The sequence below is a fragment of the Gallinula chloropus genome (genome assembly GCF_964237585.1).
Source record: "Gallinula chloropus genome assembly, chromosome: 12".
NCBI lineage: Eukaryota > Metazoa > Chordata > Aves > Gruiformes > Rallidae > Gallinula > Gallinula chloropus.
This window is the reverse complement of record NC_140097.1, coordinates 14,195,796-14,208,476: the sequence shown is the minus strand read 5'-3', so window position 1 is coordinate 14,208,476 and position 12,681 is coordinate 14,195,796. Positions and strand designations below refer to the sequence as shown.

Genomic DNA, 12,681 nt, shown 5'->3' with positions numbered 1-12,681 from the left:
CTCAGACATGAGGGCTCACCTCCAGCTCCTGCTGGCATCTGCTGTTTTTTCATCTGTTTAAAATGGGAGCTGGTACTAGATGTGCCAAAGGGATTCCTGTGCCCTGACTCAGGATGTGGCACAGGTACACAAAGTTACAAGTCTAGTGACACATCTGGACTCGTCTGGTCTCATCCAGAACATCTTCAGCTGGCAGGGTCCTGCTGCTTGGCTATATAGGCAGCCAGCTCTCCTAAGCTGAAGAGACAAAGAGTGAATCTACTTCAAGGGAGACCACAGCAGAGAGGGAAGCTGATGGAAAGATCAGTACATGGCCCATGGAAGTCGCTACGGTGATCAGTAATGGCGAGTAAAACCGTGTTTAGGGTAGGCTGGAATTTGTCTTTCAATGCCCAGACCAGGGGAGCAGCTGTGCTGGCACTGGGAACTTGCTTCTCCAAATGGGAAAACATTGCAGGCTAAACAAAACCTGACTGCCCATTTATCTCAACCAACAACAGAAAACTAGTTCATGTGGAAGCCACAAACTAATACTCCATGTACCTGGGCACGAAATACACAGCACTTCCATGTGAAAAAAAAAGAAGCCTACACACCAACCTTTTGAAAAGGGTCTTTTATTAAATATACAAAAGCTCAGCAATGCTGTAGAAAAATTGTATCCTCCAGAACAGTGATGCTGGTTAGTTCCCACATCGTTGGTAAAACAGCAGCCCCATACCCGCTCTTGTCCCTAGCAGAGTGCAATTCATAACTGATGGAGCAGAAGTTGCAGCAGAAAGACTGTGCAGCACCGTTGGCACCTGCCAGCTGTGTGCATGACACCACCTGTGCTTCCCCACTGAGACAGGAAACTGAGCTGACAACAAACACCAGGAGAATAAGACGAAATGCAGCTGACAAAGTAATTACTACTTCTCAAGACATTTAACTCAAAACTACTTCAGTACCATTTGCAGCAAACATTTGCTTCTGTTTATGTTCAAGTTCCTTTGGTATGGGGAGCAGAGTTCTCCTCATGGTCATAACGATTTCATAAATGAAGACATTATTTTTGTACTTAATTGTGTATTCTTACAGAAAAAACACACTGTAGTCTACAGCCTTAAAAACAGTACAAGACAGTTTCTAATCTCAAGTACTGGTTATACGTAAACATGAGCCACCCCAACACTACAAGAAGGAACTCCTCTAACATGATATAAACCTCAAGATTTAGGCTACTAAAGTTTATGGAATCTAAGAGGGTAAAAATGTCGCTACTTAATTTCATGGAGTACATCCACTGTCCTTACAAAGTGAAATTCAAGAAAGAAAGTATACACAGCAGAACAACCCCTGGATATTTTAAAGAATATACATTCAATTGTAAAAGTTAATTTTGTTCCAAGGCAGCAGGTTCTGTTTGTAAAGGTTCATGGCCTCTGAGTGGCCCCTTAGATAAGTGCAATTTGAAGTTAAATTTTTGAAACAATTATGTGTCCACGCTCCCACTGTGGATGCTTAACCAAGAGCAACTTCAGATTGTAAAACGTTGCAGGAAATAGATGTTTTCTGCCAAGTCGTCCCTACCTCAGAGCACTGCTAACCTGGGCACTCTTGATTTCAAGTAACTTTGAAAATCCTCAGTCCAGAAAGCATTCATTTTACATAAGTATTGTGTGAAAATTGAACCAAGTTGTGTTTTCCCTTTGAACACGTACACTTCCAAACGGATCAGCTGAAGAAGTGTCTGTGACCATGCAGAGGAAGAGGCAGGGTTTGACAGGTGCACACACGTGTTTCCTGAGGCCATCTCATCACGGACCATGTGATAAAGGCGGCACCTTCTCCATGAGACACAAGGTGCCCCACCATCAGGGGGAATCAGTAAGTGGGAAGAGGAACAAATCTGCTTGTTTACTGACTCAGAATCAATGCAAACACGCTGTGATTTCCCCAGAGTCCATGGCACTGGCTTCCTACCAACACCCTATGGTCAGATCTTTCACAGATAATGAATGTGTCACAAGAAACACTCAAGCCCCCTCCCCAATTCTTGGTGCCCACTGCTCAACTGTGATAGGCTGTAAGCATGCTGCAGTAATCGGGACAGAGACGCGCTTGGGAAGTTTCTAACCAGGATTCAGCGCAAAAACCCACCGGTTCCTCCTCACTGCTGCTTCTTCGGCGGAACACGGGACTTCGCCACCACGATTGGAACCACGGAGAGCAGCCCGATCAGCAGCGCCCAGAGGGGGCGGTAGAAGAGCCAGCCGACTGCGATAGTCAGGAGCGACAGCGAGCTGGCCACGCAGAAGGCAAATGCTTTTAATCCGATGTTAACCAGATCTCTCACAACAGGAAACCAGTCCACTGCAAAAAGAAACACAGGATAAAGCAGTTGACAAGATGATAATTTAAAAGGAAGAGTCTTATCCCTGTGTTGGGTTTGCACACTAACTATTGCAGTCAAAATGACAGGCTCGAATTACTCATTAAGAGCACTGGATAAGGCATTTCAGAGAACATCCCCAAGACATTCAATAATCCAGCAACGGATAAACAAAGACAACAATGGTGTCCTCATCTCTTCAGAAAGTAGCCTAAAATTAAGTCTGAAGTCTTGTCCAAAGCTGGAGAGGCAGAGTGGACTGATTGCCTTGCAGCTATGGAACCAGTCCACAGCAACTGATACAAAATGCAAAAAAAGTAATTTCTGGCAACAGTAAATTTGGCAGTAGCATCTCTATGGGTAAGGAAATGGGGGGAACGGGGGTGAAGAAAAACAAAAAAAAGAGTGCACCACTACAAAGCAAACGATAGCTTTGATGTCTGAAGTTTATACAAGTTGGAGGCATCATCCTGCTTTTCTTTACGTTTTATTCCAACATTTTCCTACGCGAAAAGGATAAACAAAGAACTTTTTTTTTTTTTTGCTGTGTGTTCACAGAGGCATAGAATAACCAGACAGACATGTTACTATACAACTACTAATGCAGACCTGTTGAGGACCACTTGTGTGTGGGTATAAAAAGTAACTGGATTGCAGCACCATGAATAGACTTGAAAGAACCAGCCCAACGTGGGCTTCAGCTTCTGATTTCGGTAGGCCCTGGGCTGGGAACTTCCAAGACCAGCACTAGATGTTTGGTGGGGGGGTTTTTTGTTTATTTGTTTGTCTGGAGGGTTGGTTTGGGGGTTTTTTGTTCATAAAGTAACCATCTGGTTCTGGGTTCCCGTTTACCTGCAGTTGCCTACAGTGACTTTCAGATCAAATCCAATGCAACTCCTCCTGACCTCCAAATTAATTAATAGCACATGTGAGCAAGAGCACCCTCTCTAGGGATTATGATCCTGTTTCTAAATCATTTTACTTTTTTGTAAAAAGCTTACCCAAAGTGTAAAAGATTCTGGTCATTAGGCTGATGCCTACAAACATTGCCAGCCAGCCTGCTGCACGGAGGGCCCAGGTCTTCATGGTGTTACTCTCATGCTCTTTCTGAAACACTTCCTGAAAACAAACACCAATATATGCAGCCTGTTTCTGAATTTATTTTCATATCCTCTTGATATGAACAAATCAGAGCTGACAGCATTTTAAGAGTACAAATTCTCTCCTAGAAGAGATTTTGCAGCTCACTCTGCAGCATCTCTTTGCACCGTGTTGCTGTGCAGCACAACAGATTTCTAAGTGCAGCACAAGGGAAAGCAGCATTTTTCTACATTAAGACAGCTAAACAAGCACCATTCAGCACGTTGGAACCACAAGCAGAAACCAGGTTTTGCTGTAAATGGTTCATCAACATTACTGTGGAAAATAAGATGCAAGCAAGTAAATGTAATAAAGAATAATGATCTGACTTCACTATACTTGGAAGAAGAGAGAAAAGGCAACAGTATCCGCTGATGGCTAAAGGAAAGGTGTATGAAGGAACTCTGGCAGTATGCAGGAAGGTAACAGGTATGTGTATATTGCATCAGGCAAAGCAAAGCTATTTGCAAGAATTCCAAATAAGATCTTCTCAAAATGGGTTGTGCACACCTCTGACTCTGTAAAAACATAGACAAGGATGGCTAAGACATAATAAAGCACTTAGTGGGACAAGACACCTATGACTGACTGACTACTTGTAAGCAAGTACTCTACAAATTATTAATTTGTAGTGAGTTAATTTCCAGTGAACTAAAATTCTGTCTAATGAAGATTCAGAGCTTGCAGCAGAGAGCTGATTCTACCGCTACTCTCTTTGAACTCAAAACAAAGGCCTCTTTAACTGCTTTTGGGAGCTCCTGTAAATTCCTGACATCTGGGATTTTTGCAGCAGGGCATAAAACAATCATTAATGGAAACAAACCTACTAAAAGGAGTAAATGAATCACTAAATTGCTGGAGCATGCAGAATTTATTGGAGCATAATGTTCTGCCTGAAGGTTCTTTCTCAGCCAGAATAGCAATAAACATTTCAAACAAGCCTAAACTCCTGTTATTAGGAGCTGGAGAGAGAACAGTTCCTACAGTTTGTTTAATTAAAACCTGATTTTTACTGGTTTTACATACGACCTTTTCAAAAGCACATGTTTGTATGTGTAAGTGGGAAACTACTGAAGAGCAAATAAAAGGAAAATGAGAAGGCACAGAAACAGCCTTTAAAGCAAAGGATGTTTAGCAGCAACACAAGGAGACTTTAGAAAAAAGAAGACAGTGCCTTAGCCACAGTTCCTTTTTAAAATAAAACATCAGGAATAGCTACAGCCAAATTATGCACAGCTCACAGGTGAAACACAGCATTATGCTGCAACATAAAGAACATGCAGAAATCCAGAGGGCGAACACAGGCTAAAACGTGTTGTCCTAGAAAAAGGAGAGAGAAAAGCCAATGTTTCCATCCAGCATCTCCTCTTCTTGAGCAGGTCTGAAGAAGAATGAGAGCTTACTCCCTTGCTGCTTCTGCACTACCATCTCCAGTATTAATGCTTCTCTAGTACAGTGTGGTATCTCACCTCCACAGAGAGATCCCCAGGGTACAGAATCTGCAGGACTTCTCCAGACTTGGTATGATATGCAACTAGCTGATTGCCTCGCTGGCGAGCAACCACAGTCACCTTGGAATAAAGAGAAACATATTTTACTGAGTTAGGAACAGAGTTACTGAGTTGGGAACAGAGTTTGCAAAACACAGAAACAGCTGAAGACCCACCTTATCAGCAGAGCCCAAATGGGGGTCATCTCCACTCAGACCTGCATAGAAGAATGAGACACGAAGGTCTCCTACCTACAAAGAGGAGAATATTGGAAGTTCAAAATGATCTCTTTACAAAGGAGAATCACAGGAAAGACAACTCTGCATGGAAACATTCCTTATGTATCAACACTTTTCCTGAATGTTTATGTCAAGCCAGAGGATACCCAGAATGATTTCCAAGCTGTACTTTTTCCAGGCCTAGCTGATAGCCACAACAGGACAGCCCAAATGCTGTTTTGCAATACCCATTCTGATTTAGCTGCAGGGGCACTTTAACACCAATGAGATCCTATATCCATCCCTTATCATTTCATCTTTTGGCAGAGGAGGGCAGGCTGCACAAGCTGCCAACAACTACTTCATTGTACTCTGTTCAGTATAAGGCAGAGGTAGAACCCACCTCCCATCCACCAGCCCATGTCTTCCATTTAAAAGTATGACAGACTCAAGAAAACTGAAGACAAAGCAGCAGAACCAGAAGGTTCCTGCAAGAGAAGCACTCATTCTTAAGGGATGTACTAAGCACGCCATCCTATGTGATGGTCTGGACTCCAATTTCTACATTATTTAAACAGAAATGGGACATGCTTCAACTTTCTTTTTCCCATAATAGTAATTGCTGCTCTGGTATATCTTTCTCATCTTACTTCTGGACGTCTGGGGTTCTCACTGTGGTAAAAGTAATCTCCTCCTCGGGTAACATCAGCATGTGGATCCTCAAGGTTTGACAAGCTCAACTGCTTGAAGTCATCAATTTTATCCACAAGACCTAAGCAGAACAAAGAAACAAGCTCAGGTTCTGTGTCTAACTTGAACAGCCAATTTGCTGGCTGGCTTCCTGATCGTCATTCGAAATGACTGTCATTGTGGAAAGAACCAAAGTCCACTGCTGATGCAACAGCAGACAGAGTACAAAGCAATCCTTACCCGAGGAAAGAACAAAGCTGCCAACCTGGACGTTAGGAGAAACGGCAGTGAAGGACTCCACAGCCATGGCACTGAGGGAGAGAGACAGCCTGATTAGTTCCAGAATCATGATCAAACTCTTGATTTGCAGTATGTCTATTTGCAGCACATAAAGGGCCAAACATGAGAAATCCCAAGAGCTAAATGGCTGTTACAATGCAAAACCAAATCCATCAAGAAACTATCCAGACTTCATAGTGTTGGAGCCATTAAAACAAGCAAAGACAAGATATAACTATCTCATCCCCTGGCCTGACCTTCCGTTCACACTATAGGATTTCACTGTTTTTTTCTGTACTGAACTGGGCTGAAATGGAGTTTTTTACTCTCAACTGGAGATTTGCATTTACTGGGGAACACTTGGAGAATTTTCATTAACAAAATGCGTGCATGGGGAAGCAAGACAAAGAAGGGGTTTCATCTGTGCATCCTTTGTCCATTATCTCTCAGCTATACAGGTCTGGTAGTTAGGACCTGTATCAAAACCACACAGATCTTCACTTTCTACCCTGAAGTAGTACTTCCAAATAAATGACACTGTATTTGCAAGAGCCCACAGAACCAAACCAAAGTAACTAGAGATTTTGCAAAGTTAAAAATTTTATTGAAATCCTAGTACTACTATCGCTCCAGATGTTTTTTCACTCACACATCATGTTTTTTGCCAGATGTCAGCCTGCATCCTAAGGAACCAAACAGGTCCTCTGGAATGATGAGCAAGCTAAAACTTAGCATTAAAAATGGCACACTGTAATGTAGCTAAAATGCTGCAGGTGAGGTATATGAAACAAATTCTATATAGGTGATTGCCACAAATAAGCCTGTGAGGTCATGCAAGCTAGCTTAAAAAAGCAACACAGAAGTGGTATGACAAGCTCCTGGGATACTGCTATTCTAATCTTGCAATAGAGGAAAGAATTACTAATAGACTGCACTAATAGACAGTAACAGTCAGAAAGGAACCCATTCAAGTTCTCCTACATAGAGACCACATGGTCCAGAAGTAATATAATAATAGCCTGACTTCCAGCCATTACTAATGGAGAGCTTAATTCTGGTTCCACCAGGCAGTTCTGAACTGCTCTCTAATCTCTCCATGCATTAGTTCTCACAACCACCAAAAGATCAACAGTTTCCATCTACTTTGTTGTGTCACAAAGATTAGGCATTAAGCCTTCACCTTTGATCAGATACAGTGACAGAATTTAGAGGGACTGGGCTAGATGGCACATTACCTTGGGTTTTTGTGTCCAATTTCTCGATCAAAGTTTCTGCTGTTCACAACTTCTGATTTCCATTCAGTATCTAAAGAAAACGTTAGGAGGATTGAGGAGAAAACAGAAAAATTGCCCCAGATCTTAAGTTACTGAAGACACATTTCAATCAAAAAATCAGTTTTAAGTTACACTTGGAGTAACAGTGTTTACATCAAAGTATGTATGTGATAGTCTCTACTGATACTTAAATCCATGCTGCAGGGTCTCATGCTTCACTGGGATTATTTTTATGATCACACCCAGAAACTACTGTACACCCACATTAAACATCCACGTGCTTCAGTCAGAGATAAACGAGGCACAGAGACCAATGTCCAGATACACAATGACTCAGAGTATTTTTCTGCCACTGGCTAGTTCAGAATAAACCTCTAGTTCTGCTACTGCCAAAAAAGCATTTGGCAAAAGTCACAGCACACATCAGAAGGCACTAATGATTTTCACTGCTTGGTTTCAACACTTAAACAGACTCACAAAAGGCTGTTTTACAGGCCAGAGCTACATTGTTCTTCCCTGTCTATTCTCTTCTGCTCAAGCCCGACATATGCCCACATACTCCACTTCTAAAGAGTCATCTGGGGTGTGACTTAGAACACACTCCCACCTCTGCCCATCTCCAGTCACTGAGGACCTTATAGGTCCTATCTCGGGATGCTGCCTGAACCTCTAGGAGTGTCAAGACAAGACTTTCTGTGGTCACTGCTTGCTAACAGCACACCTCCTTTCATCTCAGCTACCTCAAGAAAGGCAGGTCCTGCCACTTGTTTAGGAAACAGAATTTTTGCTTATTTCTTCACATTCCTTTTCTTTCTTCCCCAAGAAGAAAATACAGTTTCTCAAAGAAATATCAAAATACACACAGGTAAAAGCCCAAAGTCACATTCATAAAAGAAAAGGGACTTTCTGCTGATCAACTTACTGTAGGAATACTTTGTCTCCTTCTTAATCTCACCATTCTCTTCATATTCCCTGCAGAGAAAAGGTGTGGGATGAGAACCAAAACAGTGTACACACACCCCTGCTCAGGGCAGAATGCGCTTTACAAAAAATGCAGACAGCTCATTGGCAACACAAACTTATCTTTACAAGTAAACTAACTCTTCTCTGAAGTACTTAGTCTGAAGTCATAGATTCTTTTTACAAGTAGAAAACTGCACACAAATGCTAAGCAGCCATAACCCTTTTATTCCCATGCTGCCAACAAGGAGGTGTTGACTAGATCTATGTGGAATAATCGAGACAAGCTGACCTAAATCAACCAGTCTTTTAGAGATGCTGCACTATAACCATGTTAAAAATGAAATGTTGTTTTTCACACCTTCACAACCTCTAACAAACTTTTTTTTTTATATGACACAAAAGACATTTGGAATGTAAGTTCTGTGGAGTCAGACCTACATGATGGCTAGTAACTTTTATAATCCTGCCAGTGGAAATATTATAACACAAATATTTTTATTTTCACTTGCAACTGTTAGCAGAGTAGCTAACATCTCATTGCAGTTATGTAAATCCCCTTGAAAAGGTACCTAGGCTGCAGTACTGCCCAATGTAACTAACTGGGGTGTCTCTCAAGCAACTAAAATTTTCAGGTTGCTTCCACAGCTAGAAATTAATGTTGGGTTTTGATTACTAAGGATGAGCAGCTGAGTACTCTAAAAATATACTGGTTTAATTAAGTACTTCCATTTGGACACATATGAAGTACCAAAGAAAATAAGAGACTTCCATCACAGTCACATACCAGGAAATTTCAAGTGTCAACAAGTCTGAGAAAAGAATCTCATTTCTAAATTCAATTGGATACAATAGGGGGGTTTTAATTGCTTTGACATATTCCAGTGCATCTTAGGCTGTAGGTTTCAACCAGGCAATCCTTTTGAGGATAAGAAAAAAATTGGCTTGAGGGTCCATGACCATATTCTAGAGAATGGCAGCAGGAAAGGCCCAACAGATGCAGAGAAAAAAAGGATTACAAAATTTTATTTTTAAAATACTTGGTCCTGAATTTTTTGAGACAATGGTTTTGATTCTCCTAATCAACTAGCAAGCAGAGAGTACTCTGGGGGTGGAGTTACAGAAATCCTGATGGGCAGAAAGTACATCAATATATAAAAAAAGTTTTAGGAAAATTAGAAAAGACAGAAATCAACTGAGTATTTGGGAAAAACACAAGTGGGGTGGTTTTTTCTATTACGTTTCATAAATCAGTGAATACCTTTGAATTCTGTTGACAATAGGACAGAAAACAGGGTCTGAGGTGGGCCAGCATCAGACAACAATAGTGAAAACAAGACACCACAGATGCAGCACAGAGGCCAAGAAACCTCACATGAACATATACAGAATCAGGAAGTGAAAATAATTGATAAAAGGCCTTGGATGCTATGCAAATTTTATCATATGCAAATTCTGCAGCATTGACCATATACAAAACCTGACATCTCCCCGTAAATTGAAGTGCTAAAAAAACCCCAAGAGCTCTAGAATTCTCCTGCTATAAAGACTTGTTGGAATTTTTCCTTTGGGAGCGGGGGAGAGAAAAAAAATGCAATGGGATTCTGTTAATACAACAACTCTTAAAGCTATCTTTTACTTACGTTGACTCTTCATATTCTACCCATTGGTACATTTCCACGTTACGCTTCAGTTTGACAGCCTGGATAGAGAGTCCATAGCTGGGATCAAACAAAGGCTGTTTAAAAATGAAAGAAAATGCAAGTCAGTACAAATGCTGTACTTCACAAACTCAAACCACCAAACCTTTACCATCAAATCCATTTACATACCTCACTGTGCATAGCACTACATCACACACAACTGAATACAGAATAAATGGTAGCAAAGTCAAAAAGGAGTGTCACCTTACATCACTCATAACTCTGACCTAAAGACTCCTAATCAAAAATTATTGCCATAGCGAAGAATAAAATTGGCAACGCTGGCTAATAATACACATGTTAAAGTGTTTACACCAGGGGGATCTTTTATTTTGCTGAAAGCTACTGTGCTGTTTTACCTTCTGCAATGCAGGCTGACCACAGCTCTTGCTACTGAAGAGCCAGAACTTGCAGAGACTCTGTACCACGTTACAATACCATCAATATACAACAGGTTCCCTATACAAAGGGTAACCAAACTTCTCCACCAAAGGCAGTGGGAGGGTAAACACAGCTACACATAGCATGTTACTTGGGAGTAGGGAGACCAAGGCTATACAGCATCTCCCTGATTCTGACCCAAGACCCAAAACTTGGGTGTTTGCCAGCAATACTTGCATGAGTGCAGAGAAGCTATGTGTCTTCTCCCTGGATATCAAAGATAATCATAATTGGCAAAGACTCTTCCCTCCCTCCAAGCTTGATATACTCATATCTTCCAGATACTACTTTATTTACCTTAGAGGTACTCAGAGAGCCAGCTAAGTGCACCAGACTCCCTTCATTCTGTTGAGACACACTGTGGATGGTATCGAGAGGGACCACAAGAGAAAGGCCCTCATCCAGAGATCTGGCTGTCCTTAAAGCTCGTCCCTGCAATCACGAACAGCAAAATCAAGTTGTGGAGAATTAATGGTGCAGTAGTATTTTGTGAAAAAGGTTAGCAGACAGGTTATCTGAAGACCACAAGGAACCCTTATATATTTCACCTCAAGGCTAAAAAAAACATAAAATAACATTTTGAATAATTAACACTCTCAATTTTGAAACATGCAGTATGAATTGCTTTAAGACAATTGTAACAACACTAAAACTGAGGACCTTGTGTTATCCCAAGAAAAGAGATAAGACTGGAATGGGGCGGACTTGTGCAACCCTCTTACAGTAATGCTACAGCCTGCTTCTGAATCAGCTCACAGGTTTTGGATCTTGTCTCTCATCACACACTGCCACTGTCTCATGGCTCAGTGATTTTACTATCCTGTTATATTCCAAGGATAAGCACCAGATTCTCCAAATCATAATATCCTCTTCTTACTGATGAATAAAGCTTTAACACGATCGTTTTAGCAAGCCTATAAGTGCAAAACTAGTTGACCACCACCTCAGCTGTGATATTTTAAAGCTATGTATTAACAATAACAATATTTCACTTACTTCATTGGTAAAAAGAAGGTAGAAAGACAGAAGAAATGCCACGAGTCCCATCAACATGCCCCCAGAAGTCTCGCTGAGCCTCTCCAGGAACCCTGGTTTAGGCTCACTTGTGATTTTAACATGTTCTTTTCTGCTGCCTGTGTCAGAGAACTGTTGGAGATAAACAAAAAATGCAATATTGGTGTGACAGTCAAAGGCATTCTCTTTCAAAATAAGTCTTTCAGCTTCATTAGTACTGCTGCTCTACAGAGTAACACCTGGATCAAAACTTTTCCACGTTTATTAAATGCCACACTTCAGATACCAGAAACAGTGTCAATAAATAAAACTCAAGACTAATAGAAAAAAATAATTGCTCTTATAGTGGTTCAGTTCAAGCTTTCTTCAGCCTGCCTCTACATTCCCTATTTGGTGTCCACACCCTGCATTCAGGCCATGACAAATTGAGTAATAGTCCTGAATTCCAGACTAACTAAAACATAGCTATAAATAACAAGTTACATTTCACCTCACCAGTGGTAAAAATAATTGCTTCTAGAGCAACAGAGATAGCTTAAAGCAAAATTGCTACTGCTGCCCTAGCCAGCGCCACATTAAAGCACAAAAGCTATGGGGTTTAGCTGTAGCTGCTGGCTGCGAGGAGGAGCCAAGAAGTAACTTCACATTAGCACAGGGAGCCAAGGCAGGAGACGAGGCTTCTCTCGTGCTCATCCCGAGGTGCCAGGCGGGATGAGGCAGCGGCCCCTCCGCCACCCCAGGCGCTACGCGGGGCCTCCCGTCTCAGACAGACCACCCTGGGGAGCGGCCGCCCCGCACAGCGTAGAGTTACGGCAGGACCGGCCCCAGCAGCACTTACGTTCCTCGACATCTTGAGATTCTTGCACTCGCCGGGCACCACACCAGAAAGACCACAGGAACCACCGCAAGAGCCGCGCCTTGTCCCCCGCCTCCGGGCTCACCCGGCCCTCCCGCCTCCGCCGCTCCCCACCCGGGCCGCCGCGATGCATGCCGGGACACGTAGTTCCCGCCGGGGAAATGACCCCCCCCCACACACACACACACCCCGAGCGCGGGGCACGCTGGGAGATGTAGTCCAGCGATGAGGCCGAGCGTGGC

General features: G+C 42.2%; 1 protein-coding gene across 1 annotated transcript; it reads right to left on the bottom strand.

Moving 5' to 3' along the window:
• Positions 1-602: 602 nt before the first annotated feature.
• On the bottom strand, positions 603-12,572 carry TMEM43 (transmembrane protein 43; the record flags this gene model as incomplete). Its single annotated transcript, XM_084269562.1, has 13 exons — positions 603-733; positions 2,143-2,355; positions 3,376-3,493; positions 4,984-5,085; positions 5,181-5,255; positions 5,873-5,994; positions 6,153-6,223; positions 7,427-7,496; positions 8,388-8,437; positions 10,069-10,163; positions 10,867-11,001; positions 11,566-11,768; positions 12,422-12,572. 12 exons carry the CDS (start codon positions 12,570-12,572, stop codon positions 2,153-2,155), a joined length of 1,395 nt encoding a protein of 464 aa, XP_084125688.1. The 3' UTR covers positions 603-733; positions 2,143-2,152.
• Positions 12,573-12,681: the final 109 nt, after the last annotated feature.